The sequence below is a fragment of the Eptesicus fuscus genome, chromosome 4, assembly GCF_027574615.1.
Source record: "Eptesicus fuscus isolate TK198812 chromosome 4, DD_ASM_mEF_20220401, whole genome shotgun sequence".
In the NCBI taxonomy this organism is placed as follows: Eukaryota; Metazoa; Chordata; class Mammalia; order Chiroptera; family Vespertilionidae; genus Eptesicus; species Eptesicus fuscus.
The window spans coordinates 33,121,540-33,148,295 of NC_072476.1; the positions used below are offsets into that span (position 1 = coordinate 33,121,540).

General features: G+C 51.6%; 1 protein-coding gene across 1 annotated transcript; it reads right to left on the minus strand.

The window, feature by feature from the left end:
• Positions 1–1,751: 1,751 nt before the first annotated feature.
• Positions 1,752–25,712, minus strand: ZAN (zonadhesin). The gene is made up of 35 exons (XM_054714170.1): positions 25,637–25,712; positions 24,327–24,466; positions 22,193–22,334; positions 21,911–22,027; positions 20,391–20,515; positions 20,019–20,164; positions 19,059–19,202; positions 18,653–18,799; positions 18,217–18,321; positions 17,934–18,103; positions 16,799–17,001; positions 15,455–15,596; positions 14,908–15,155; positions 14,488–14,668; positions 14,038–14,149; positions 13,583–13,677; positions 13,101–13,277; positions 11,869–12,077; positions 11,495–11,636; positions 10,822–11,069; positions 10,559–10,723; positions 10,234–10,358; positions 9,591–9,901; positions 7,751–7,962; positions 7,098–7,239; positions 6,526–6,773; positions 5,895–6,024; positions 5,539–5,710; positions 5,132–5,302; positions 4,696–4,835; positions 4,082–4,281; positions 3,854–3,992; positions 3,267–3,407; positions 1,995–2,091; positions 1,752–1,902 (listed from the first exon to the last, which is right to left on the minus strand). The coding sequence occupies exons 1-35, from the start codon at positions 25,710–25,712 to the stop codon at positions 1,752–1,754; spliced, it is 5,613 nt and encodes a 1,870-aa protein (XP_054570145.1).
• Between the last annotated feature and the right edge of the window lie 1,044 nt (positions 25,713–26,756).

The following is a 26,756-nucleotide window of genomic DNA, read 5'->3' on the forward strand; positions in this document are numbered from 1 at the left end:
CTGGCTGTGGGGGAGGTGCAGAGCTGGGGTGGAGGGTGCAGGCCCCCACGTGTGTACACATAACACAGATGCTGGGCTGGATCAGGAGGACAATTCCCCCTTTCAAGATGCTGCCCAGGCAGGTTCTCCCAGCCTCTTGGGAAGGGGAGGGGGAAGGACTTGGGTGTCTTCCTCCACTTCTCCCTCCCGAACAGAAGGATGAAGATGGGGTCAATCCCCATTGCTTTTCTCTGCCATCTTCTGTTTCTTTCTTCCCAGTCTGCCCGCCCGCCCGCAGGGACACCTGCAGGGGCAGGCCTGGACTAGGGCCGCTTTGTTTAACTGGAGCAGCTGTTCTTTCTGCATCTCAGCTGCCCCCCCTGTTGTGGTGTTGGGGTCAGTGCAGGATCCTAAATCATAGCTTCTGCCTCTCCCAGCCCAGGGAGCCTCAGGCAGTGATCCCATCTCAGTCATCTGGAATTCTCTGTCTCCTCATCTGATGAGATATTGCCCATATTATACCTCCAAGAGAGGGAGGGACTCAGTTCTGCCAAGGACAAGGGGTCTGGATCCAGGAGGAGGAGGTCTATCTGGAGAACGCTGGCTCAGGCCACTCGCTTCCCCTGACCATCGGACACAGCTGAGAAGGTGGCCTGAGCTGGCTAGGGGAGGAATAGAGCAGGGCACAGATGAAGAACAGAGGCAAAGGGTTAAAGACTGGTAGGGTCTGTGCAGGTATACGGCAGGAAGCCCCGGGCACCCAGATTAAAGCATGGCCAGCCCAGTTCCAGAATTCCTGAGCCTGCCTACCGCACCCTACCCTGTGAGCTGCTTCCTCCAGCAAAGGTTCAGGGTGGTCTGGCCATGGGCACTCCTTCCTCCCCGAGCCCTATCCCCAAGCACGTTAGGTCTTGCTTCCTAAAAGGTAGGTGGCTGCAGGGTCGGTGATCTCAGAGGATAAGCACTGAGTAAGGATATCTTTCTAGAACCCAGTGTCCTGCCTGCTTTGGTACTCAAGCCACTGACCCTTGGGGTCCTACATCCTGATCCCCCCACACCCCAGTTGGGAGCCTTCCTTTCCTTTGAGCCCAAGGAGACTGTCCCACCCCCCTCTCCCAAACAAGGAACTGCCAGGTGCGACGACACAAGACAGGTGGGGTCAAAATGTTTTCCCTTTGACCTCAGGCTGAAGTGTGGGGGTGTTGTCTCTCCTACTAAGATGGAACTTAAGACTCCTCAGCAAGAGGCCCCAAGTCCCACTCTGTTGCCACGGTAACCCTTAGATCCTTTTGGGAAATGGGTGTGTGCATAAGGTGGGGGCCTCCTCAGAGGGTCATAGGCCTGTTCACCCTTTAAAAATAAAGGACACTCCCCATTCTTAGCCTCTGCCCACAAGTCATCGCATCATTAGGAATGTCAAACTCCTCAGGATCACTTCACTACCCCTGGTGGGAAGCACAGGGGTCAAGTCCTCTGAGAAGGAGGATTCCTAGGGGAAAACATGGCGGATGCAATCTTTTCTCCTGTATCCCAGAAGCCAGAGGGCTGACTGCCCATCCAGATGTGGCTTTGCTTAAGGAACAGACCTCACCTCCTCAGACATCCCCTCTCTGGACATTTTGTGGGCCGCTGAGCCTGATGCCCTTACATACCTCGCCCTCCTATTTCTCCCCCCAAGGACCCATCTCACAGACCCACCATGATTATATGGAACTCCACATCTCCAAACAAATAGTTTTATTTTATCTCTTCCTTTTTCAGGACAACTCAAACTAAGTGACTCTGAAGGCAGGTTCCGGAACAAAATCTGGGGGAAGGGAGAAAGCCTGTGTTAGAGGCTGCTCCGCTCCCGGTTCTGGGCGGTGGGGTTGGTTCTCACCTGTGTCTGCCAGCCTGTCTCTGTTCCGGCTCTGCATTTTCTCCCTAGGGGATGGGGAACAGGGAGGGTCAGTGCCCACTCCCCATGTTCACTCACCCCCCAGCTGCCCCTCCCCATCCCCTCTCCCAGAACTCACCTCCTCCTCCTGGAAACACATTCTCTGACCACCGCCAGCACTATGACCACCACGGGCACCAGCATTCCCAACAGGGTGGCCACAAAGTTGGACACTTCTGGAATGGGGTAGGAAGGGGTGGAGGAGGAGACACGTGCGTTTGGTGTTTGGTTGTCATCCTGAAGGTCCTGCATCCCCCCCAAGTCCCTGGTTGTGACTGGTAACTCCTCCAGGGGGCTGTTGCCCCAGGGGCTCCAAGTCCTTAGTGCCACCCCCTCTGCCAGGAACTCTTTCCGTTTCTGGGCACATAGCTCCCATGTGCCTTTTAGGGGGGTGTTCATCCAGTTAATCCCTGGAGTCCAGGGCAGCATCTCCACCAGCACTTCTCAAAGAAGAACCCTAGAATGACTTCCATCAGTCACCTGGGAGCTTGTTAAAATGCAGATTTCTGGGCCCACTCCAGACCTACCAAATCCGAGTCTCTGAGGGTGAGTCTCGGAATAAATGTGTTAAATAAGCCAACCCTCCCAGCCCTGCCCCCTTCCCAATCTTAAGTAAGACAAAGTTGGAGAATCACTGGCCCAGAGGCTCAAGGGAATTGTGGTTTTGGAAGGGGAAAAACAACAAAAGGTCTTGGAGAGGCCTGGAGTGATACAAGCGGGGAAGTAACAGTGGGGGTGAGGCATATAGACCTCAGAAGAGAGCTGGGGATCAGAGAGGTTCCACAGTGACTCATTCTTTGAGAACCCTGTCTTGTTAATCTCTAGGGGTCATATTATAATATTATATATTATTATTTTTTCTACACTATAGATTATATTAATACTATATTACCTATCTGTTACATGTCTGTAATATCTATCAATTAGATGTGAACATTATACACTGAGTGGCCAGATTATTTTGATCTCTGAACGCATAATAAATAATCTGGCCACTCAGTGTGTGTGTGTGTGTGTGTGTGTGTGTGTGTATATATATATATATATATATATATATATATATATATATTTTAGAAGCCCGGTGCATGAATTCGTGCATGGGTGGGGTCCGGCCAACCTGGCCAGGGAGAGGGGACATGGGCGGCTGGGCGGCCTGCCTACTGATTGAACTCCTGGTTGAGGGGACAATTTGCATATTAGCCTTTTATTATATAGAATATATACTGAGTGGCCAGATTATTATGCATTCAGAGATCATAATAATCTGGCCACTCAGTGTATACATGGAATAGTGGCAGTTGCTGGTGGGGCAGGGACCGTGAGGAAACAGGGCCAGAGATGAAATTCTTACCTGGCTTTTCTGGGAGTGGCACATCCCGAAGCTCCGTGCAGAGGTCTCCTCCATAACCAAGTCCACACTCACAGGTGAAGTGGGTGCCCTGCTCCCGACAGTGCCCGTCATTCTGACAGGGGTTCCGCAGACATGGGCTTTCTACAAGGATGAAAGGGGTTGCGGGGAGTGGTTCTGGGAGGACACCCGCAGTCCAGGAGAGGGAATAAAGCAGCAGCTTCCACTCCTGTCTCTGCACTCACTAGCCCTGGCTCTAGGGAAATTGTTCACCTCGGAAGTCCTTGTTTTTTTAACCTGCGAAACGGGAAGATTATGCTTGCTACCAAGTGCTGAGTAAGGACTAAAGGAGATCATGGAAAGCTGATGCTAAGTGCTTGGCAGATAGCAGATGCTCAGGACACATCAGGTCCTTAACCTTTGCCCCTCTTGACAAAGGAAGGGGGTGAGAAGAAGCGGAACTAAATGGCACAAACTTCCTAGCATTGATGGGGAGGAGTCCTAGGCATAGGACTGGGAGAGATAGTCCTCAGTCCTGGGATGCCTGAGGTATGGAGGCAGCTGAAAGCCAAGGGGTGATCTCGGCTCACCTCGGAAGCAGCCACGAGTGAGGTTCCCCAGGGTGCAGATTTCCCCATCGCTGCAGCCGAGGGGCTCACACAGCAGGTGCTCTGAGCTGACACAGGTGCAGCGCTGAGAGCAATCCTCAGTCACAAAGCTGTCACCCCGCTGGGGAGGGAAGAAGGGCTGGGAGGAGAAGGTCCTAGTTTCCTGCCTCCACACTTCCACCCCCCCAGGGCCTCCCACACACCCCTGACCTGGTAGTAGATGCCATTGTTGGTGCAACCACAGAGGGCCAGGGGGAGGCTCTGGGCACCGCTGTAGATGTAGCCTGGGAGGCTGGCACAGCCTTCCACACAGGGGCCCTCACAGTCCCTGGGAGCCGCCAGGTTGGCACAAGAGGCAGGGCAGCGTGTCATGCAGCTCTGATAGATGGTATTGGCTGGGCACGCCAAGGCTGAAGGGACAGAGTCACAGTCAGAGAGTGGCCAGCTGGGGTCGGCCCAACAGGTGTGGGGAGCGTGGGACTGGAGGGGAAACGAGGTCTCCGAAAACTGAGCGTTGTTCCAACTCGGCCAAGAAGGTATAGGCAAGGAAGCCAGAGTGTGGGCTGGCTCGGAGTGTCTCTGTGACATTAAAGCACATGAAGGAAATGGAGGAGAAATGGGGGCATTGGTGAGAAGGAGCAAGATCGGTGACAGGGTGGGGTTGAAGCTTCCCTGGCAGAGGCAGAGAGGGCTTAGGTTGGGAGGACGCTGGCATGGTATTGAGTGATGGGGCACCCAGAGGGGAAGCCCCAGGTAGGAGCATTGTGGTGGCACAGAGCTGAGCTGAAGTAGAAATGGCTGAGGGGGTCAGGTCAGTGCCTCACCGCAGTGAGTGTGGTCCCGCCAGCTGGCCAGGGTGGTGCCTGCCTCCTGGCAGATGATGGCGTAGGCGCTGAGAACATGGCAGCGCAGCTCCTCCTGCTCCTCAGGGTCCCGGGTGGCACACAGATCAAACACACAGTGCCTAGGGGAGCCGCGGGGACAGTTGAAGGCTGTCAGAGACGGGGAGGAGGCAACGACACCCAGCCCTGCAGAATAAGCCTGGAAGCCCCAGCAAAAAGACAGGCAGAGTGTGTGTTGTGTGTGTGCACGTGTATGTGTGCACGGGTGTGTGTGTGTATGGGTGTGTGTGGGGTGGGGGTGGGGGGGGGTGGTCACAAGGTATGGAGGCCACAGAGAAGTGAGCCAAACAGCAAAGTCAGAGACAGGCAGCAGGACCCAGAGAAAGGCAATTCCCAGTGTCCTGGGCTCCTGACTCACTCCTGGAAGGGCTCCGGGGCCACAGTCTGGTGACAGGCGGCAAAGGGGCCCTGGGGGTCCACCAACACCCCGCAGGCCTGGGTGCTGTTGAGGAGCTGCAGCTGCTCTGGGCTGCATTCTGACTCATCGAAGCCTGCCTTCTCCTCTCCCTCCTCCTCCTCTTGGATGGACCTGGGGTAGAGACAGCCACGGGCCAGGGGAGGCTCACAGAAGCCCGTGAATTTAGGGAGAACTGAGGGGAGGGCGTGGGCACAGGTGCCCCTCCACCCCCGGGATTAGGAGAATCAGGCAAGTGCGTCCAGGCATTCGCTGCTGAGAATGTGGGGTGAGCAGGGCGTGGACAGATATTGGGCTGTTGCTCATGCCCTGGAGCCGGGCCTCCCTGCCCCGAGCCCCGACCCTCTCACCTTGAGAAGCGGGGGAGGCCTCCCTTGGTCTTCACCTCCCAACTGTTGCCGAAATTGTTGAGGTTCTGAGTGAGGGCACCACTGGGCAGCATAAATTCATTGTTCTGGTTCTTGTCAAAGTTCCCGCACAGGCCACACACAAGCCCCTGGTACGTGCTGGGCAGGGAGATCACTGCAGAAGGAAGGGGCATCCAGGACTCCCCACCTCTTTGCTTTCCCACCCTCCTGGGGCCTCCACTGGAGCTCGGGGCCCCACTCCCAGGCAGGGGTGCTCTCTCACCTTGCTAGGTCTGTTTAAGATGCAGTCCTCCCCCCGCCCTCCATCCCAGAAACATCCCGTCCCTAGCCTCAGGTACCTGCATTGTCCTTTCCATCAAAGCTGACAGTCAACTCAAAATCAGTGATCAGATGCAGCCGATGGCTCCGAATGGTAACCTGCAGTTGTTTGTTGGGGTTGTAGGGAGTGTCCATCTTCTGGTCGTTGACCTGGAGAGGGAAGACAGGAGCCGGGGGAGCCCTGACTCAACCTGTCCCCCTGCAGCTATGGCCCTGCCTCTCTTGGCACAGCTCAGTGCCTCTCTGTGTCACTGCTCCATGGAAGGAGACACGCCAGTAGGCTTCGCTGTCTGTGTGGCAAAGGCCTCCCAGAGATCTGCTGCCTCTGCAGCCCCAGCCCCTTTCTTGCAAAAACATTAGCAGAGTGGATGGCCCTGGTAGTTCCTCAGGCGGCTCCACCTTCTCATTGCAGGCTTTCTCTTCTCTTTCTCTCTTATTCCCATTCCCGTCTCTCTCCAGCCTGTTGCTTAATCACATGCCCTCCACTGCCTCTCCCCACGACATGAGTATGACACCAACTCCGAGTTCTATAATCAGGCAGCCGCTGACAGAAGCTTCCCAGGGAACGGAGTCCAGGCTTCACCTGCTCCAGGTGGCCTCCCTCGGCCCAGGTGGCCTCCCCAGAGCCTCCCGGCCTGGCCCGCCTCTTACCACAAGCTGCAGTTCAGCCTGGAGCTGGACTGTATAGCCGTAGACTATCACCACGACCTCCTGCAGGAAGATCTGGCTGAGGGGCATATGCATTTTGTTGCGTCCCTCCACGACCAGGGGCACCACACTCCTGGGGAGCGTGTCCACGGTCTTGACCAGAATGTAGGTCATGCGGCCCTGGAAGTGGTAGCTAACACCATCAAATGTGCGGTAATGGGGGTCTCCGAAAATCAAGCAACGTTCCAACTCTGCCAAGAAGGGCCAACACTGAGAAGGCATCCTGCCCAGATATAACGGCCCCCAGAATCCTGCCCTGGTCTTGTCACCCTCCCCCCCTTAGCCCTGAGCCCCCTTGATACCTAAGCTGAAACTTTCCCCTCTCTCAGTCCCATTAAAAACCCGAGAGCATCTCCTCGTCCGGTTCCCTCTTTTTGCCCTTAAAGGAGTGAATCCCACAGAAGGTCATGACTCGCAGGGAGCCACAGAGAACCCAGGCCCGCCCCATGCCTGAGCTTGGCTTTCTCTCTGCAGAGCTTTGCAGCCTCTATCCACCTCCCACATGCCTCCCTTACTGTGGAGGGTGCATGTGCTGCTGCCGTTGGAGCTGGACTGGCAGTGAGAGCCAGAGGGACAGGTGAAGGGCTGGCACTGAATGGTTCCTGCTCTGCAGGTACAGTTCTGGGTGCAGCCATTGGAGAGCCAGGTTTTCCCTGTCTGTGGAAGCCATAGGAAGAGCAAGGGAATCAGGCAGGAAGGCCAGTTCTCCTTCCTCTCGCCCCTTCAGCCCAAACCCACAGTCTAAATAGCTTAATTGGCGCAGGCTAGAGGCAGTTATGGAGCCATCCACACACTTATGTCTCTGTACCACCCCCTGGAGGCATTGTGCTTGGTGTCTTACATATGTTCTTCGGGAGTTAACTACTGGTCCCGTCTTACAGATAAGGAAACTGAGGTAACACAGTCCCCTGAGTGGTACCATTAGGATTCAAACCAAGGCCATGCTCCTCCAATGCACTGTGCTATATCCCAAGTTTTGGATTCCTCAGATCCAAACCCCCCCCTCCCCCCCCCCCAGCCCAGGCGTGGCTGGAGACCGTCCTGCCCTGTTGCCCCAGGTAGGGCCAGCCACACAGACACGGCACCCCAGGCTGATAGAGGCTGAGGAAAGGAGAGAGTACCATCCTCAAGATGTGCTGGTTCCACCCCAACCTCCTTCCCCACTCACGGGGAGGGAGCGGCCCTGGGCATCCCTGCAGCCGCACTGAGATCTGGGCACACACTGCTGCTCACTGAGCACGTAGCCAGACTGACAAATGCAGCCCTCCTCACAGGTGGAGGGAGCTTTGGTGTCATCACACTGGCCTTCCAGGTCCCAGCAGGAGAGTGAGCAGGAGGGAACGCAGGACGTGTAGGTGCTGTGGGTGGGGCATTCCAGAGCTGGGGGGGAACAAGGGGAAGGGGAAGGAGTTAGTGATCGTGGGCGCTGTGCCAGGGCCCCGGGGAAGGAAGGAAAAGAATGGCTGTCCCCGATCAGCACGGGAGACAAAAGAGTGGAAACAACTGGAAAGTCCATTAATAGGAAACTAGTTAAATAAATGATGGTGAATGGGTTATGATAGAATAATGGAACAGTACTCAGCTGCAAAACCAAGTGGGACGTGGCTATCTGACACGGAAGAGAATATCTGATATAGTAGCATCGCCAAGTCAGATTGTCAAGTGAAAAAAATAAAGTGCAGCCGAAACCGGTTTGGCTCAGTGGATAGAGCGTCAGCCTGCGGACTGAAAGGTCCCAGGTTCAATTCCGGTCAAGGGCATGTACCTTGGTTGCGGGCACATCCCCAGTAGGGGGTGTGCAGGAGGCAGCTGATGGATGTTTCTCTCTCATCGATGTTTCTAGCTCTCTATCCCTCTCCCTTCCTCTCTGTAAAAAATCAATAAAATATATTTAAAAATAAAAAATAAATAAATAAAAATAAAGTGCAAAATACTGGGTCTCAAAGGCTATTGGTGAGAAAATAAGGAAAGTAAATTTGTGTGTTTGTATGTGCATAAAGACCTTTGGGAAAATACTGAGGCGCTGATAAGAGCAAGCTAGGCACTCCACCCATGGGGTCAGGGTGGGAGGGAGACTTCACTAGGACTCTTAATACTTTTAAAGTTTTTGAACCATATGAATGCATCGCATACTAAAAACAATTTAATCACTGTTTTAAGTTTCAAAAGTTTCAGGAATTAGATAGTAGTGACAGTTGCAGAAACTTGTGAACATTCAAAAAGCCAGTGGACTGTACACTTTAAAAGGAGTGAAGCCCGGCCGGTGTTGCTCAGTACTTGAGCATGGACCTATGAACCAGGAGGTCACGGGTTCGGTTCCCGGTCAGGGCACATGCCCAGGTTGCAGGCTCCATTCCCAATGTCCGGCATGCAGAAGGCAGCCGATCAATGATTTTTCTCTCATGATTGATGTTTCTACCTCTCTCTCCCTCTCCCTTCTTCTCTAAAATCAATAAAAATATATTTTAAGAAAAGGAGTGAATATTAAGGTATGTGACTAATCTCTTTTTTTGCAATTTTAAAGAAAAGAGCTCCAGAAGGACGCCTAGAAGTCTGCCAGGAGGGGAGGAGAACTTTCTAGGTGCAAGGAGCAGTGTGTATAAAGGCAGGGAGGGTGCGGAAAGCAGGGCTGTGTGGGGAATGCGGTCATTGGGTGCAGGTGATGGCAGATGCTCAGGACAGGGGTGAGCGAGGAGAGGCTGGGGCAGTGTGCAGGATCCCAAACATCTCAGGCAGGAGCTTGGACTAACATTGCAGACAACAGCCACGCAGGGGAGTAACACGATCACATATCCTTCGGAAAGACAGTGTTAGTGAAGCAGATGAGAAGCAGCCCGGCCTGTCCTGGTGGGAGGGGCCTGGGCTAAGAGGTTATTTCAACAGTGCTCCTCAGAGACAGTGAGGTCAGAAATGGGTCAGAAGTTATTGGAAAGGAGAACAGCTTTAAGGGATCCACAGACAGAAACAGGGTTTGGGAACTATTTGGGATAACCACAGAGGACACTCACGGCAGAAACTGCTGTTTCTCCAGATTGGGGGCTTGAGCCCCTGGGCCTGGCAGGCGGCCCCAAAGGCTTGCAGAGAGTCGCAGAGGGCATGGGTTAGGCCTCTAAACTCACAGAGGTTGTGCATACAGTCCAGCAGGAAGGGCGTGAGGGCCACGTGGGCGGCACACTTAGTCCACGCCGGAGTCTGAAAGGCCACTTTGCAGTGCTTCATGGCTCTCATTAGGTGAGACGGCTTGCAGTTTGCAGTCTGAGGCTCCTGATACCCTGCTTTGGTCTTCATCTGCTCGTCTATTAGGTCATCTTTTTGGCAACTGGGAAGGGGAAGGGGTCGTCATAGGGACAGCCACTGCCCCACCCATGAAGATTACTTGGTGCTCCCAAAGGACCCTGAAGGCACCCCTTGTTTTCACTGGGAAGCTGGTTTGAGCTCTGGCCACCTCCATGCAGCCTCGGTTCCCTCCCATGTTTTGAAGCCAAGAAAGGACAACTTGCATGTTATAGGTTCCCAGAACCCAGAAGCCATTCCCGGTCAAATTACACACATACAGGAAGGCCCTGCGCTCTCTGCCCCAGGTGTGCCACAGTATCTAGAATCCCAACTCGTGTTCCTATGAAAAGGCAGAAAGATACTGGGGACAATTACTTTGGGTTGGCCTCCTTATCTTGCCAACTATGCACAAAATCAATGTCATTCTGGGCTAGTTCGTCATTGGGCATCATTAATTCATCCTCTTCCTCATCATTGAAGTTTCCGCATATGCCACAGACCTGGGTGGGCAGAGGGGAGTCTCAGCATGCGGGGTCAGGGCAGGAAAGCACTTCTCATTTAGTACCCCCTTTTCCACTCTAAAGAGAAAGGAGCGCTTGTCATCCCTCTCCTGTTCTGGGCAGGGCCATCTTGGGTCTAGGGCCCCACCCCTTGTGGGGGTGCGGACACTCCTAGGACAAGAGCCAGGTGTTTTCCTCACCTTTCCATAATAGGCTCTAGGGATTTCGATCTCTAAGAACCCGCTGCCATCAAACTTGACTTGCAGCCCAATGTAATGTCTGAGCACGGTGTAGGTGCCACTGGCATAGATGCTGACACCCTTGACCCGGTTGTTGGAGGGAAGGGTGACCTGTTTGCCATTGATCTGCAGAGGAGAGTAGGGCATGCGAGGAGGAAGAAGGACCAGAGAGCCCTCTCCCCAGAGCGTGCTTCCTTTGTCCCTGCCTGTGTCGCCCAGCTCACCAGCACATGATGGTCCTTTTGTAGGGTGATCAGGGAATCAAAGATGCTAATATTGAGCTGCCGGAGGTAGAAAGCAGGGGATTGGCCTTCCCGCTCCTCATTCTCGCCACTGATCTTGAAGAAGGGCAGGTGCATGGTGAAGTGACATGTTTTCACCAGGACATAAGCACAGGTGCTCCTGATGGCATGATAACGGCCATCAAAGCTCACATAGTAGGACTTGTCTTCGATCCGGCACACTCCCATCCCTGCAGGAGGGAGAGGTGGCTGAGGAGTGCTCAGCCTCCATCAAGAACAGGCATTCTCCTCACCTTCAAGGAAAGGGTGTGAAGGCAAGGGGCCTCCAAAGGGAAGGAAGACAAAATAAAAGAATCAAGAAACAAGGGCTAGGCTGGTGTGAGGCTGAGGGGTAGGACGGGTATTATTCTGCCCGGGAGAGACCTCTAATGCCCCATCTAAGTCCACATGGGCTATGGGAGAACCATGAGTGACTGACTTCAAGGAGTCCTTCCCAGCAGGCAGCGCAGTGGTCATCTCTCCCCACCAGAAGCTCTGTACAGCAGGGCCACAAACTGGAGTGCTCCAGATGGCAGTGAGGAGAGTATAAGGGGAAATTGGGGAGAGCTTGTCTTGGTGGCTGGGGGGTTCTCTGGCATGCTCAGTGGCCTCATACCTGAACTCCGGCAGCGTATCAGCCCATGCAGGGCCCAGCACAGTTGTTCAGGCTTGCAGGAGGTGTCGAGGCAGGAGATGTTGTGGGTGGAGCAGGAGCACAGCCTGGAGCAGCTATTGTCCGTGTACCAGCTCTCCCCAACCTGTGGGATGTGGGCATGCAACAGAAACTTGGAAGCCAGAGACAGACTGGCCCCCCACACCCCGAGAACTCCCTGTGAGGCTGGCTTCACTCAGTGTTTACCTCCATTGCGACCCTCTCTCAGCCTTTTGGCTCTGGGCTTACTCCTCAGCCCCCAGGACTGGCCTGCCTTACTCCTTCTGCCCCCAAACTTGTAGAGCTTGGGAGGGCACCCCTTTTGTCTGGCCTCTCACCGGGTAGTAGGAGCCCCGGGAGTCGGTGCAGCCGCACTCGTTGAAGGGCACACAGGAGGCTCCACTCAGGACATGGCCGTTTTGGCACTCGCAGCCCTCGGCACAGGGCAGCGCTACCGGGCAGTCTTGTGGGCTGTTCAGGGTGTGGCAGGTGGCTGGGCAAGGGTTGGCGCAGGGGCTGTAGCTGCTGCCAGCTGGGCACTTCAGAGCTAAGGAGAAACCAGGGTTAGGGAGGGCTGAGTGATTTCCACCTCCCTGCCCTTGGGGCATCAATAGTTCTTGGGAATGTGTATTAGACTAGGGCTGTGGTCGGCAAACTGCGGCTCATGAGCCACATGCGGCTCTTTGGCCCCTTGAGTGTGGCTCTTCCACAAAATACCACGGCCTGGGCGAGTCTATTTTGAAGAAGTGGCGTTAGAAGAAGTTTAAGTTTAAAAAATGTGGCTCTCAAAAGAAATGTCAATCGTTGTACTGTTGATATTTGGCTCTGTTGGCTAATGAGTTTGCCGACCGCTGGACTAGCGGATAAATTAAATGGGGTCAATCCATGTAATGGAATATGATTCAGCCTTAAAAAAGGGAATTCTGGCACATACTACAACATGGATGAACCCTGAGTACATTATGCTAAGTGAAACAAGACAGTCACAAAAAGACAAATACATGAGGTCCCCAGAGCAGTCAAATTCATAGAGACAGAGAAGAAAATGCTGGGTGCCTGGGGTTAGGGGTGGGGGAATGGGAAGTTAGTGCTTAATGGGGATAGAGTTTCAGTTTGGGAAGATGAAAAAGGTCCGGAGATGAATGGAGTTGATGGTTGCATAACAATGTGAATGTACTTAATGCTATAGAACTGGACACTTAAAAATCTTTAAAATGGCATATTTTACATGCAATATTTTTTTTTAAAAAATGAAGTTCCTGGGAAAGACAGGAAGAAAGGAAACAGCTGGCCTAGGTAATAGGGAAAGATGCAGTAACCAAATGAGGGTGGAACTTTTTGGTGAGGTGAGAATCAGGTGGAGGAGGCTCCCGGTGCAGTAGAGGATGAGGGATGGGCTTGGGGAGACTGGAAAGTGGAGAAAGGAGGAGGTCCCCCTTGGGTGCTGAGGACCAGGCTGTGAAGGGAAGATCAGAGGAATAGAACTTAGGGAAAGGAGGAGAGGTCAAGGCTTGGGGCAGCGGGGTGGGGGACTCCTCCAGGCTGCAGGAGTGATGGTCAGGCCACTTACGGCAGAAGGTGCTGTTCCGCCAGACAGGCGGCCGGCCGGCCTGTGCACACTGGGATGCATAGGCCTGCAGGGAGTGGCACAGGGTCAGGGCATCACCCTTGGTCCCACACTGGCCATGCACACAGCTGGCAAAGCTGGAGTCTGGGGGTACCACCTTGTGGCACTGGGAGAAGGGGCCTGGAGGATGAAACCATAGGTGTGTGAGAGAAGAGCAGAAGCCTGGGAAGAGACCAGAACCAGGCAGCTGCTTGGGGCAGATTCAACATCCGTTTTCATCAAAACCTGTATTTACTGAGAACCTACTTCCTGAGGCGTAAAAGCAGCTTGTCCTTCAGGCTCCCTAGAAGGTGCACACTGCCTCTCACACTTCCTCCTGACTTTCTGTCTATTTCATGTCTCTCTTGCTGCCTCCCTGACCAGTCCCCCTCCTCTTTCTCTGGCCCTGGGGGAGGTAAAAAGAGCCAGCAGGGGATGAGGCTTACCCATAGGGTTGATTAAGATATTACAGTTCTTATTCCAGGTGTCTGCCACTCCATTCTCCTGGCATCTGGGAGGCTTGCCACCCGCAAAGAAGCAGCTAACCCAAAAAAAAGGGGGCAAGGATAGGAATTTACGGTTGGAGGAACCTTCCCACAAACTGAAAAGTATAGAGAAAAACAGGGACATGAATAAGAACCAGCGAAGAGAACAAAGCTGTGCCCTCAAGGAGGAGAGTCAGAAGGTACAGAAGGAAGGCTCCTTCTCAGGATAGACAGCCCAAAGGTTCTCCAAAGAGACAGATCAGTAAGCACAGGAGAGGTCAGGAGGCAGGGGCACGGGAGGTCCCAACAACCTTTCATCACATCCAGTATCGGAGAGATTGGGGACACTGAGGACACCTGCAGGCTGCCTGCTGAGGCCCTTTCTCGGGTCCATCTCCCTTCTATTCCCAGCTCACCCAGATTCAGAGTATTCATTTGACTTCCAGGCAACCCCCAGTTCGATGGAGTTGTCTGCAGGCTTTCCATCTGGTTTCAGATTGTCATCGGAGCTGTTGTTGTTGTAGTTTCCTGGAGGAGGGAGCAGTTAACAGAGGCCACAGACGAATCCTGCAAGCAGCCCCAGCCCCAGGACCACCACTTCCCTTCCCCCATGGGGCTCCTTCACTCCGCACTCCACAGACTAAGGTTCCCCCATGGGGCTCCTTCACTCCGCACTCCACAGACTAAGGTTAACGTCTTCTTCACCTTGAGCTTCCCTTAACCCCCACCCTCACGCCGAATGCCCTCCACCCATGCAGCAGTGGACAAGCACTTGGGACCCCTAATTAAGTGTGTGGCTAAGCAATGAATGGGACGGGCTCCTTCCTGTTGTCCTGGCTTTGCCTACAGGCGCCCAAGGAACTCACCACACAGCCCGCAGAGCCGGCCAGCATAGGTGGAGGGCACTGTCACTTTGACCAGGTGGTTCCCATCATAGCGAACTTGAAGCCCCAAATCCGTGTAGAGGAAAATGAAAAAGCCACTGTGCCTAATGCCTACCCGACCTTGGGCAGGCCATACAGGCAGGGTCACCCGGCGACCATTCAGCTGCAGAGGCAGGGAGGACATGGCAAAGAAAGGCATTTGGAACAAGAATAACAACAGGACCAAGACGGGAGCAGGAGGGGGGCAGAGGGTGTGTCTCAGGACCTGGGACTGGACCTGCTGTGGGGAACTCTTAGGGCTCTGGAAGCCAGATAGGCAGGTCTGCAGGCAAGGAGGGGCAGAGGGGAGGTTCTAGCAGACTGGTCAGTGTGGAGCCCCGGGAGGCAGGCAGAGGCACGTACCACAACCTTGTAGCCTTTGATCAACGAGATTCTGAGTTTGAAGACCTGTATGTGGACGGCGGTCACATGGGAGACCTCCACATTCCCACCTCGGAACTCATTGGTGGTGCTCACGACAAAGTAGTTGTCGAAGGACCTTGGCCAGCAAAGCTGGGTGAGGGTGTAGCTGCAGGTGCCCATGAAGTGATGCAGGGCTCCATCGAATGTCAGGTAGTGGGGATCCCCTGAGACAGTGCAGGTGGCAGACCCTGGGAAGGACGAGATGGGGTCAGCGGTGCACTAACCCTGAGGTTCCATCCTGGTGAGTCCACATTGGAGTGGTCCCCATAACTCATTGGGTGGTCAGCTTGGCTTGGAGAGGTCAAGAACAGTGACTACCCCAACCTCACTCTCTGGGTCCTTGAAGATACTGCTTGGTTCTGGGCAACTGCCTTCCAGCCCCTGGATCTGCTCCAGCTCTCTGGGGAGCCTGCTTTAGGGCAAGGTCATGCCCTTGCTTGAGGCTGCATAGGCAGCCCCTCTGCTCACCTTCCACCTGACTGCTCACCTGTGGCATGGCAGCCATAAATGCCATCCTGCTGACTGCAGACCTCCTGAGCCTCGCACCTCCAGAGCACACAGCGAATTTTGCTGTTGCCCTCACAGATACAAAGCTCTTTGCAGTCTGGCGAAAACCACTGCTGCCCTACCTGGGGGAAGGAAGGAAGGAAGGAAGGAAGGAAGGAAGGAAGGAAGGAAGGAAGGAAGGAAGGAAGGAAGGAAAAGAGGTTATTCCCAGGTCTGATTATTCAGTGCTATTCAGTACCCACTGCTATTAAGACCATTGGGCTGCTCATTGCCCAAAACTCCAGGAGTAGTTACAAAAGTCTGGCATTCACTCGCTAATCCAATAATTCCATCACCTGCTTGTTCCTTCACTATTTTGACAGATATTCATGTCTGCAGGGTGCCAAGCATTAGGAATTTAGTAACGAACTGGAGGGACGATGTCCTTGCCATAATGCAACTCGTGGCCCAGTGGGGGCAGTAAACAAATAAAGGGGTGGACCGTGTACTCCAACACAGTGTGCCCCCAAAGAAGACAAGCAGGGCATCCAGTGAGCGTTCCCTGCCTTCAAAACAGACAGTAAGTGCTTGCTATAAGAGACCAGAGAGGTGCTTTCTGATTTTGCCTATCAAGAAGGCTTCTAGGAGGAGGCAGCATTTCAACAGGGCCTCAAAGGAGGTGAAGAATTCCAACAGGCATAGGTGGCTGGAGGCAGAGCAGGGTGAAAGGAGCTGAAAAGAAGGTGAAATTGAGAGGAAGGCAAGACTGAGAGAGAGAGAGTGTTCAGTGGGCCTGGAACCGGGGCCAAGGGGAGGAGATCCAAGTGGGCCTCAGGGGGTAGATGGCTTTGACAGACATCAGTGTCATTTCCAGGACTTGGGGTGATTGAAGGACCGGCAAAGAAGGAAGAGAGAAACGATATAGACGAGGATTTGACTCCAAATGCTGCCTCTGAGAAAAAATGTGGAGACAGGGGCCCAGGAGGGAGCCGAAGTCCTTCAGCAGAGAAAGGGGCCTTGGTAAGAGAGAAGAGTGTTTGGAAAAAGTGCAGGGAAGACACAGATGCAAGAAAATGACTCAGGGACATGGAGGCAGGGAAGATGGGAGGGGAGAACAGCAGGGGTCTCGGGCTCTGCCAAGTAGTGTAAGCAGTAATTGATTTCATCCCTGTCTGCTTAAAAAGTACTAGAGTAAACGAGGAAAAAGGGAAAGGAGAGCTAAGCCAGAATGTCCGTAATCCCAGCCGTGCAGGCCCTACCACACCCCCTTCTCTCTTGCTGTCTCTTCAAATGCCTGAGGAGGGCTGTCGGGCTTCATGGCCAAGAAGCCCAGCCCGAGACTCACCATGATGTAGCGGCCCATGAAGTCAAGGCACCCACATTGGGATTGGGGGATGCACTGGAGACCACTGAGGACGAAGCCAGGGTTGCACTCACAGCCCTCCACGCATCGGTCCTGGCAGGACATGACAGAGAAGTTGGAGTGGCAGGTCTCAGGGCACTGCTTGGCACATATGGTGTACTTGCTGTTAGGTGGGCAGTCCAGAGCTGGTGGAAGGAGAAGCACAGGTAAGAAAGGTATGAGGCCAGCCGAGGACAAGGGACAGAAGGTCCGTATCTAGTTCGTAATCCAGAGTTCAGAAGGCCCACAACTAGAGGCTTCTGCCCGTGTTGAGAAGAAGAGAGGAACTGGGAGCAGCATGACCGAGTAACTCAGGGTCTACCTTAAGCCTGGAAGAGGGTCCTGCAGGGAACGACCAAGAGCCAGGTCTGTGGGAACAGACTGATCCAAGAACCTCAAGAGTGTGCTATGCAGACAAACCCAACACAAATGGTCAAGGTGGAAGGAGAGCTAGGGGACCACCATGTGGCCTTGAACAAGGGCATGGCCTTGCCCTAAAGCATCTCTCCAGAGAGCTGGGTCATCATCAGCAGGTGTGCAGCAGTCATGGTGCAACCTCCCCGCCGCAAGTCTGTATTTTATTTTATTTTTTAAATATATTTTATTGTTTTTTTTTACAGAGAGGAAGGAAGAGGGATAGAGAGTTAGAAACACCGATCAGCTGCCTCCTGCACGCCCCCCACTGGGGATGTGCCCGCAACCAAGGTACATGCCCTTGACCGGAATCGAACCTGGGACCCTTGAGTCCGCAGGCTGACGCTCTATCCACTGAGCCACACCGATCAGGGCACAAGTCTGTATTTTATGTGTGCATCAAGCATACACCCCTAGGCATTGCCCTGCACAGCTCCGGCAGCTGGGAAGGCTTTCTGAGTTTATAAGTGACTGTGGTTTTCTCAGTGGATATTTCTGATTCTGCAGACTTCCCCATCCACACGTGGAAGTGAAGGGGTTAAACCAGGTGCTCCCAAGCCTGTGCTAACACTCTTATATGCTGGCCCTCTGCTCTCATCTGTGTCTGAAGGAAGCACTGCCCACCCCCCCCCCCCGCCCCCGCTTCTTTCTCTGCACAACTCACAGCAGAAGTGGGGTCCTCTCCAGGGCTTCACCATGTAGCCAGCAGCCTGGCAGGCCTCAGTCAAGGCTGCCATATGGACACACAGCATCTGCTGCAGCCCCTGGTATTTACACATGTCAAATATGCAGTTGTTGAAGAAGAAAGAGGCCATGAGGTGAGGCAGACATGTCCTGCAGAGAGAGGCCAGGTCAGAGGGAGCGAGGGGGCAGAGAGGGCAGAGCTTCTAGTCTTGGAAGACCCCTAACCCCCGCCACTCCTCCCCCCATCCTGCCCCCCTTCATACTCAAAGGCTCCATGGAAGACTGTGATCCGTCCACAGAACTCTGGCCCCGATAGAGTGTTCTGCAAGGTTGAATTGCAAGATGGGGGATTTGCCTTGTAATGGCACCTAGAAGAGACACCCCCAAATGCCCTAAGAGCCAAAGTTTGCCTCCATTCGGCCCCTACCCCAGCAGTCTCCCGGTTCTCAGCAACCCTAGTAGAGAATACTTGAACACCAAGCCCTAAGGAAGATGGAAACCTGGGCTGGACAAGCAAGAGGGGGGTCTGAAGAACATTGGAGGTAGGGTGAGCATGTTGGTAATGAGTTCATGGACTTGGCTGGGACAAAAGTGGGGGTGTGCAGAAGGAGAGGAGAAGAGGGGTGATGCCAATCCGAGTGTTTGGTTCTTAAAGGGGCAAAGGAGGCTGCCAACAGAGATGGAGGCGTCTTCACTCACTTCCTTTCCATATTGTCTTCTGCCAGCCAGCTGTTGCCCAGATCCTCGTGTTGTGCTGGCCTGCCATCAGGGAACTGGTTGTTGCTACGTGTGCTACTGTCGCTGTCATGGCTGCCACAGAACCTACAGAGTTTGCTAGAGTAGGTGCTGCGGGGGGGCAGAGAGACATGGGAGCATTAATGGAAAGAAGAGGCCTTCATCATGTGAGGGATCACAGCAGGGTGGGATGAGTGCGCGTGTTGTAACGAGTTCATGGACTTGGCTGGGACAGAAGTGGGGGTGCGCAGAAGGAGGAGGAGAGGAGGAGGAAGAGAAGGAGGAGGGTGATTCCAGCCAGGGTGTTTGGTTCGTAAAAGGGACAAAGGAGCAGGAGGGCGGTGACAGAGATGGAGACGTCCTCACTCACTCCTCCTCCGCATCCTCTATTGTCTGCCAGCTTACGCCCAGTTCCTCCTCATTGCGTGCTGCCTTGCCATCAGGCATCTGGTTGTCGTTGCTACTGTCGCCATCATAGTTGCCACAGAAACCGCAGAGTTTGCCATAGTAAGTGCTGGGGGCGGGGGGGGGGGGGGGAGCGTTAATGGAAGGAAGGGGCCTTAGTGATCTGAGGGACCACAGCAAAGTGGGATGAGTGAGGCGGGCAGAGAGGAAAGAGGTGCAGACTCAGATCAAGGGTTCCAAGTGCCAGACACACAAGGACCTCACAGCCCTCACCCCCAAGCCATCTTTACAGTCTCCTCTCCTCCCCTTCTTTTGCTCACATTTCATATTCCAGCCTAACTAACTCCTTTTTTTTTTCTCATTGATTCCAGAGAGAGGAAGGGAGGGGGAGAGAGAGAAAAAACACACACCAATGTGAGAGGGAAACATCAATTGGTTGTCTCCTGCATGCACACACCTCGACTGGGGACCCAGAATCTGAGTATGTGCCCTGACAGGGAATCAAACCCGCAACCCTTCAGTACACGAGACGACGCTCTAACTGAGCCACACAAGCCAGGTCCATAATAAACCTTTTGCTGGTCCCAAGACATTCCAGTTTTTTCTTGAATTTGCCGATCACTATTTCTATAAAGTCTTTCTTTCTCCTATGAGCCTTCCTTGAAGACTGGGATCAAGTGACCACTCTTCTAAAAGCTCCCACAGCCCATTAGTTACTCCTTCTAGTACATTCCCAAAGCATTGTGAGTATATCCTGCTATTATCCACTGCCCTGAAACCATTTCCTCCTGTCTCCTCATCCAAAGGGAGGCCTGCCTGCCTGTTGAGCTAGACTGAGAATTAGTGCCTGGAATGGAAAGTGAAGAGGACTGGAGGGTCCTGGGAGAAGCAGGAGCGGAGCAGGGAGAAGTGGCAGCTGCCTCACCTGGGCACACTCATAAACAGCTGCTGGTCACCATCCCATCTTATCCGCAAACCAAACGCAGTCTGCAGCTCCACAAATCGCCCACTTGAAATCAGAAAGGTGCCTTTAGAAGGTATGACTGGGAGGTTGACTTGCTGACCCTCAACCTGGAAAGAGAGGCCGAGAAAAGCGACAGAGAGACAGATCCAAGGGTCAGGAAGACCCTCCGGAACCCTCCCACATCCACCCTCACAGCAATCCTAAAGACATCTACACTGGGAGTGCTCTGGAGCCTGTCCCTGAGAGGGTCTGGAAGCTGCAGGAACTGGCCAGGACAAGGCTGCAGCAGCCCCCCCGGTGGCCCCAGCAGAGCTGAACAAAAAATGGACTCACCAGCGTGCGCCTGCCCCTGAGCAAGGTGATGGTGGTCTCCGGCAGCGTCACGTAGATTTTGTTCAGGCAAGACATGCCTTCCTGTGCTCCCTCCTCGTTCTTTCCCGCCACCCTGAAGAAGGGCTCTGGTTGGGGAGAGGAGTGAAAAGCACCCAGGAGCTCATTCAACCAGCATTTCTGAGCACCCCCTGAGGGAGCGCCCCACTCCTGACACTGTGGGGATAAAGGGGTTCAGAGGCACTGACTTTGTAGTTTAAGAGGTAAGCCTGGACCCCATGTGAGTGGGACGTGACTGTCTGCCTCTTCCAGAACAGTCTGTCGAGGTGTGCTGCCAATCCACCTCAGTGGACAGGGATGTCCTCCAGAGGGAGAGCTTGTGTTACTTCTCTTGTCCCTTTATTGCCACTGTGCCAGGTTAGCCTCTGAATAAAAGCTGGCCAAGGAGCAACTGATAAAGAGAAGTGTCTTGGCCAAATCAAGGTTCAGTAGGCCAGGAAGAAATGCGGGGGTGGCTGCAGGGCCACAAGGGACAGTGTCTTCACATAAATGGAAATAAATCTTCAAAAATAAACAAACAAACAAACAAACCTTTAGCTTTTTATATTTTACAATTAGCACATGCTATTTAATTTAGTTATTAGAAGGAAAACATGGGAGATAAATTCAAGAATGGCATTGTGTTATTAACCCATGTCACTTCGATGAATTCAACAAAAAGAAATTGCAAGAAAAAATAAAAAGAATGGCATTGTACATGTTAGGGTTGGAGACTGAAGTATAAACACCATTGGTTTTGTCTGAGGACCAAGCCTAATCTCTTTTCTCACTCTTTTCATAATGAAATACTATATCTCTTGAACAGTGGTTGTTGAAAACTGCCATTCTACTTTATATTTCAACATTAGATTTTGAAATTTTGAAGATATATTTGATTTGTTGTATAAGAACTTTGATCAGATGCATGCAACTTCCATCTGAAGAAGATCCTTTTGATGTAAATGTGCAGATTTTTTACCATTTATGTGCCTCATGAACCTAAATTTTTTCTTTTTTTTTTTTCCTTCTCTTTCTTTTCCTTTGCTATATGTGGTGTGGACGTGAGCACTAATTTTTTGTTTTGAAATAATTTCAGACTTACAGGAAAATTGCAAAAATAGTGCAAAGCATTCCAGGACAGCCTTCACCCAGATTTTGCAAATGTTAACATTTTACTCTATTTGCTTGATCATTTTTTCTCTCTCAATCTTTCCATCACTCCTCTGCCTACTATATCTATCTATCTATCTATCTATCTATCTATCTATCAAACATCTATCTATCAATCCAATCTCCCACCCACCCTAGGTTAAAAAAAAGAGAAGTGTCTTAAGGTGCATTTTCCCAAGTAGTTTGGTTTTGAGAAAATCCTGCTTCTGAGGTGGACATGTCCACCCTTACTTTTCTTGCTCTTCCCATTTGCTCTCATGCCCAACTTTTCTGTCAGATACCACCCCCGCCCCAGACTGTAGGGGTAACCCTACCTGTCGAGTTGCCACAGAATTGGGCCAAGATGTAGGTGCATTTTCCCATGAAGCTAAAGCGCCTCCCGTCAAAGGTGAGATAATGCGGATCTCCATAGACAAAGCAGGTGGCAGAGCCTGAGGGAAGAAAGGGGACCCTGGGAAACAGGTTCACCATGCCAGGTCCACAGCCACCTCACCTGCCTCCCAGTGGCTTTTCTTGTCAAGGGAGGCATTGGAACCCTGGTATCACACCCACGCTGAAAGGGTGGCAGGTGGGACAGAATAAGGGGCGGGTCTCACCATAGGTGTGACATTCATACTGGCCGTTCTTCTGCTGGCACACCTTGTTCCCCTTGCATTGAAAGGTCTGGCACTGAACTCGACCGCCAGGCCAACAGTGACATCGTTCTGCGCAATTGGAGCTGAACCACTCTGCCCCAGGCTGGGAGTAAGGGATCGGGGGTTACAACACTATATGTCATCCCATGCTATAGCCCCCTTCTCCTCCATTGCACCTGCCCTACCCTTTCCTCTTCCCACCCCCTACTAGGTATTCCTGCCCACCACAGCACATTTGCACAGGCTGTTCTCTCATCCTGGAATGCTCTCCCTTATCCCTCTTTTAAGTCGTTCTTAGGCATCAGCAGGTTCAGTTCAAAGGACACTACTTTCCCAGAAAGACTCTCCAGACCTCCCTGACTAGGGATCTGCCTCATAGCTCTGGGTACCTTTCCTTCCCAGGACTTACCACAATTGCACTTTTATATTTACTTTTGGGATTGTTTGATTATAATCCCCCTGTGAGGCACCGTGTCTATCTTCACTCACTACTTAAGCCCCAACACACAGCACAGTGCCTGGCAGAGAGCTCTCATTCAGTCAATACCTGTGGAATGAAGATCCAATGTGTCCCAAAGAATCAGACAGTATTAGGAGAGCAAGGACCATGCCCTATTCATGGTGACTCCAGTGCCAGGAGGGTTCAAAGTACTCAGTAAACATTCACCGAATGCATAAGTGAATATATAATAAGTTAATATATGTCTTCCATGGCAGGGAAGAGATGCTTGATACTGACAGCTATCACAGATCTTTCTACCCAGGCTGCAGCTGAGGCTAATGCTAACACTGACACAGGGACACCCAGGAGACCGGTAAAGGGAGGTGGGCTAGGGAGGAAGTAGCCCCTGAAGAGACAATTAGGAACTCTGACAACCAAAAGGAAGAACACGAGGAGCTGAGAAGAGGCACTGGACACTAATAAATAGCTAAAATGCACTGTTAATTAATAGGCTGCAAACAATAGTTATACACCGTTAATAATCATTATTATCATTAACATGTATTAAGTAATTGGTCTGTGTCAGGATCTAAATTCATCTCACAACCATCTTATGAAGTAGAAAATCTAATTGTGCACATTTTATGGGTATGGAAACAGATTTGAGGAGGTAAAGAACCTTGCCCAAGGTCATCCAGCGAAGTGCTGGAGCCAGGATTCAAGCTCAGATTGGCCTGACTCTAGGGAGGCTCTGTTCAATACAGTGGCCATTAGCCACGTGGCCATTGAGCTCTTGAAATGTAGCTGGTCCAAATTCTGATATACTGTAAGTGTAAAATATACACTGGGTTTTGTAGACTATTAGTAGGGAAAAAAAGGAATGTAAATAATCTTATTAATAAATATTGATTACATGTTGAAATCAGATTATTTGGGATTGAGGTGCTATTGGTATTGGTTTAACCTGTTTCCTTTTTTTTTTTTTTTTAATGTGTTTATTAGGAAAGGTAAAATGATGTGTGGCTTGAATGCTATCCCTTTTGGACAGTGCTGGCCCAGAACCTCTTCCCCTTTAGAGCCTCTGTTCCAGACAAATGTTCCCCCAGGGTGGGCATTGACAAGGGGATATAAGAACAGTAACTCCTCTCTTTTGACCTCTTCTATCAGGATTTGCAAATTCCTTTGGAAGATTCTGGAATACATGCCAGAAGCTCTACTCAACATCCAGGGCTCCCTATGTACTCAGGGACCCCAAACTTCCCTCATGATGGAAATAAGGGCCCTGCATCACCTGGTTGGTCTAGTGTTTAATGCATCAAGGCTGCCAGTATGGAACAGAGAAGTACAGAGAGATCCAGACTGTTAGGCGCACTTAGCACAGAACCATGGGATAATGGAATCATCTGCACAGCTTAGCATCATGCCCAGTCAAAGTGGGTGCTTAACAAATATTTATTATATGAACAGAGATGCCAATCAAAACTACAACCTGAATGAATAACTCCATCATTGTGTTACCACTGCTTGAGAGCTGACACCTTTGGCCTGTTCCGTGGATCCAAATTCACCTCACCAGGGAAGCAGATGGAACCAGAACTCAGGTGTTCCACTAGCAATCTCCCTTGGAGGACCTGGGCATCCCATTGGTCTTACCTTATAGTGATTATTGTTGTAGAAGCAGTTACAGGAAGAGGCGTTGATGCAGTGGGAGTCACTAAACAAAAAGCCGGAATTGCAGACACAGCCGGGCTTGCAGACGATCCCACAATTGGGTGTGGGGTTCTGGCAGGATGCTGGGCAGGCGCAGGATTCGTGGTGGGCATTTGGGGGGCAGCTTGCTAAAGGGGAAACAGTTTCCATCAAGCCTACCCTCTACAGCTTCCCTAGGGGAGACTTCCTGTCTCTCATCTACTTCTTCTCTAAGAAGTAGGTCTGTATTATTCAGCAAAAAAAAGAAAAAGAAAATGGAGTCCTACAACATGAATGAACCTTGAAAACATTACGCTCAGCCCAGCCAGCATGGCTCAGTGGTTGAGCGTCAACCTATGAACCAGGAAGTCATGGTTCAATTCCCTGCCAGGACATATGTTTGGGCTGTGGGCTTGATCCCCAGTGTGGGGCATCCGGGAGACAGCTAATCAGTAATTCTCTCTCATCATTGATGTTTCTATTTCTCTCTCCCTCTCACTTCCTCTTTGAAATCAATAAAAATATTTTTTTAAAACACACAAATATTATGTTCAGTGAAAGAAACCAGTCATATATTATATGGTTCCATTTGTATGTAATGTCTAGAACAAGTAAATCCATAGAGATAGAAAGTAGATTAGTGGTTGCCAGGGGTTGGGGGGTTAAGGGGAACAGGGAGTGACTGCTAACGGGTATAGGGTTTCTTTTGATGGTTATGAAAACATTCTGGAATTAGAAAGTGATAATGTTTGCACAATCTTGTGAATATACTAAAACCACTGAATTGTATACTTTATTTTTTAATATATCTTTTTTATTAATTTCAGAAAGGAAAGGAGAGGAATATAGAGAGATAGGAACATCAATGATGAGAGTGAATCATTGATTGGCTGCCTCCTGCACTACCCCCACTGGAAAATGAGCCCCCAGCCGGGCATGTGCCCTTGACCAGAATCAAACCCGGAACCCCTCAGTTCTCAGGCCAACACTCTATCCACTGAACCAAACCATCCAGGGATGAATTGTATACTTTAAGAGGATGAATAGTAATAATAAGAATAAAGCCCTGCTTGAGTCCCAAATACCCCCATCCACCTGTGCCCTGCTCTCTCTCTCTCACTCAGTGTAGTCAGTCCTCATTATTTTTTCTAAAGTCCCCGTGTCTGATCCATCCTTCTCTAAGACTGTAGTTTTCTACTTGAAGCATCCTTTCCCTAATGCTCTCTCCTAGTCATCGTCTCTTGCTTTTAGCTCTTTATCCAATGATTACATACCTGGAGTAGGTCTAGGGGGTGTAGTGGTGGCCAAAGTCAGAGTAGATGTGGAGGTACTAGTAGGACTCAGAGGCATCATCAAGACTGTAGACCTAGGCGGGGTGTGTGTGGTAGGAGCTGTGGGCCTTTCAGTGGGGAGTGTGTGTTTTTCAGTGGGGAGTGTGTGTTTTTCAGTGGGGAGTGTGTGTTTTTCAGTGGGGAGTGTGTGTTTTTCAGTGGGGAGTGTGTGTTTTTCAGTGGGGACTGTAGGCTTTTCAGTGGGGAGTGTGGGTTTTTCAGTGGGGACTGTAGGCTTTTCAGTGGGGAGTGTGGGTTTTTCAGTGGGTTTTTCCATGGAGAGAGAGGTCTCAGAAGAGCCAGTAAGGGGAACTGGATATTTGGAAGGAAGCATTGTTGGCACAGGTCCTGCAAAGAAAGAAAGAAAAAAATCCCTGAAGTTTAATCAAAATTATACCACTACCCTCTTCATTCACATCTAATTGGAGTGAATGGGATCAAAAGCGTAGCATTCATATTCTTCCTTCTACTCCCAACCTAACCTTCACTCAATAAACACTCAACAAACACTCCTAATATATGTCAGATATTGTGCCAGATACAGAAAACATAAAATGAAGAGGATATTGGTCCTTCCTCTAGGGACCTGTTCCTTAAGTAAGGTGTTCTGGACCCCACCACAGGTGAATGAAAGGAGGGAGGATTAGCTTTTTCTAAAAGGAGGCAAGCTCCAAAAAGTACACCCCCATCTGGAGTCAGAATTGTGGGTCCCAATCTGGATCTTGTGAGCCATGGAAGGCTTTAAGCCAGCTGCAGTTCCACTCCCCAGCGGCTGCTCCGGCCCAGATTACGTACACTGCCCCCTCCTCAGTTTCCTCATCTGTAAACTGGGAACAGTACCCGCATGTTGTAAACTAGATTATGTGTGGGGAGCATCTAGCACAGTGCCTGTGCTCAGTAACTGGTAGCTCCCTGCATCCAGCTTCTGGAATTTTCCTTCCTTTGAATTTGCTCCCCTCACATTTCTAACATCAGCTTAGAGAGCTAATTCTGGATGGATCTGGGGTAGCATCCAGGGTGACCAAACATTCCAGTTTGGCCAGGACTGATGTGCTCCCTGAGA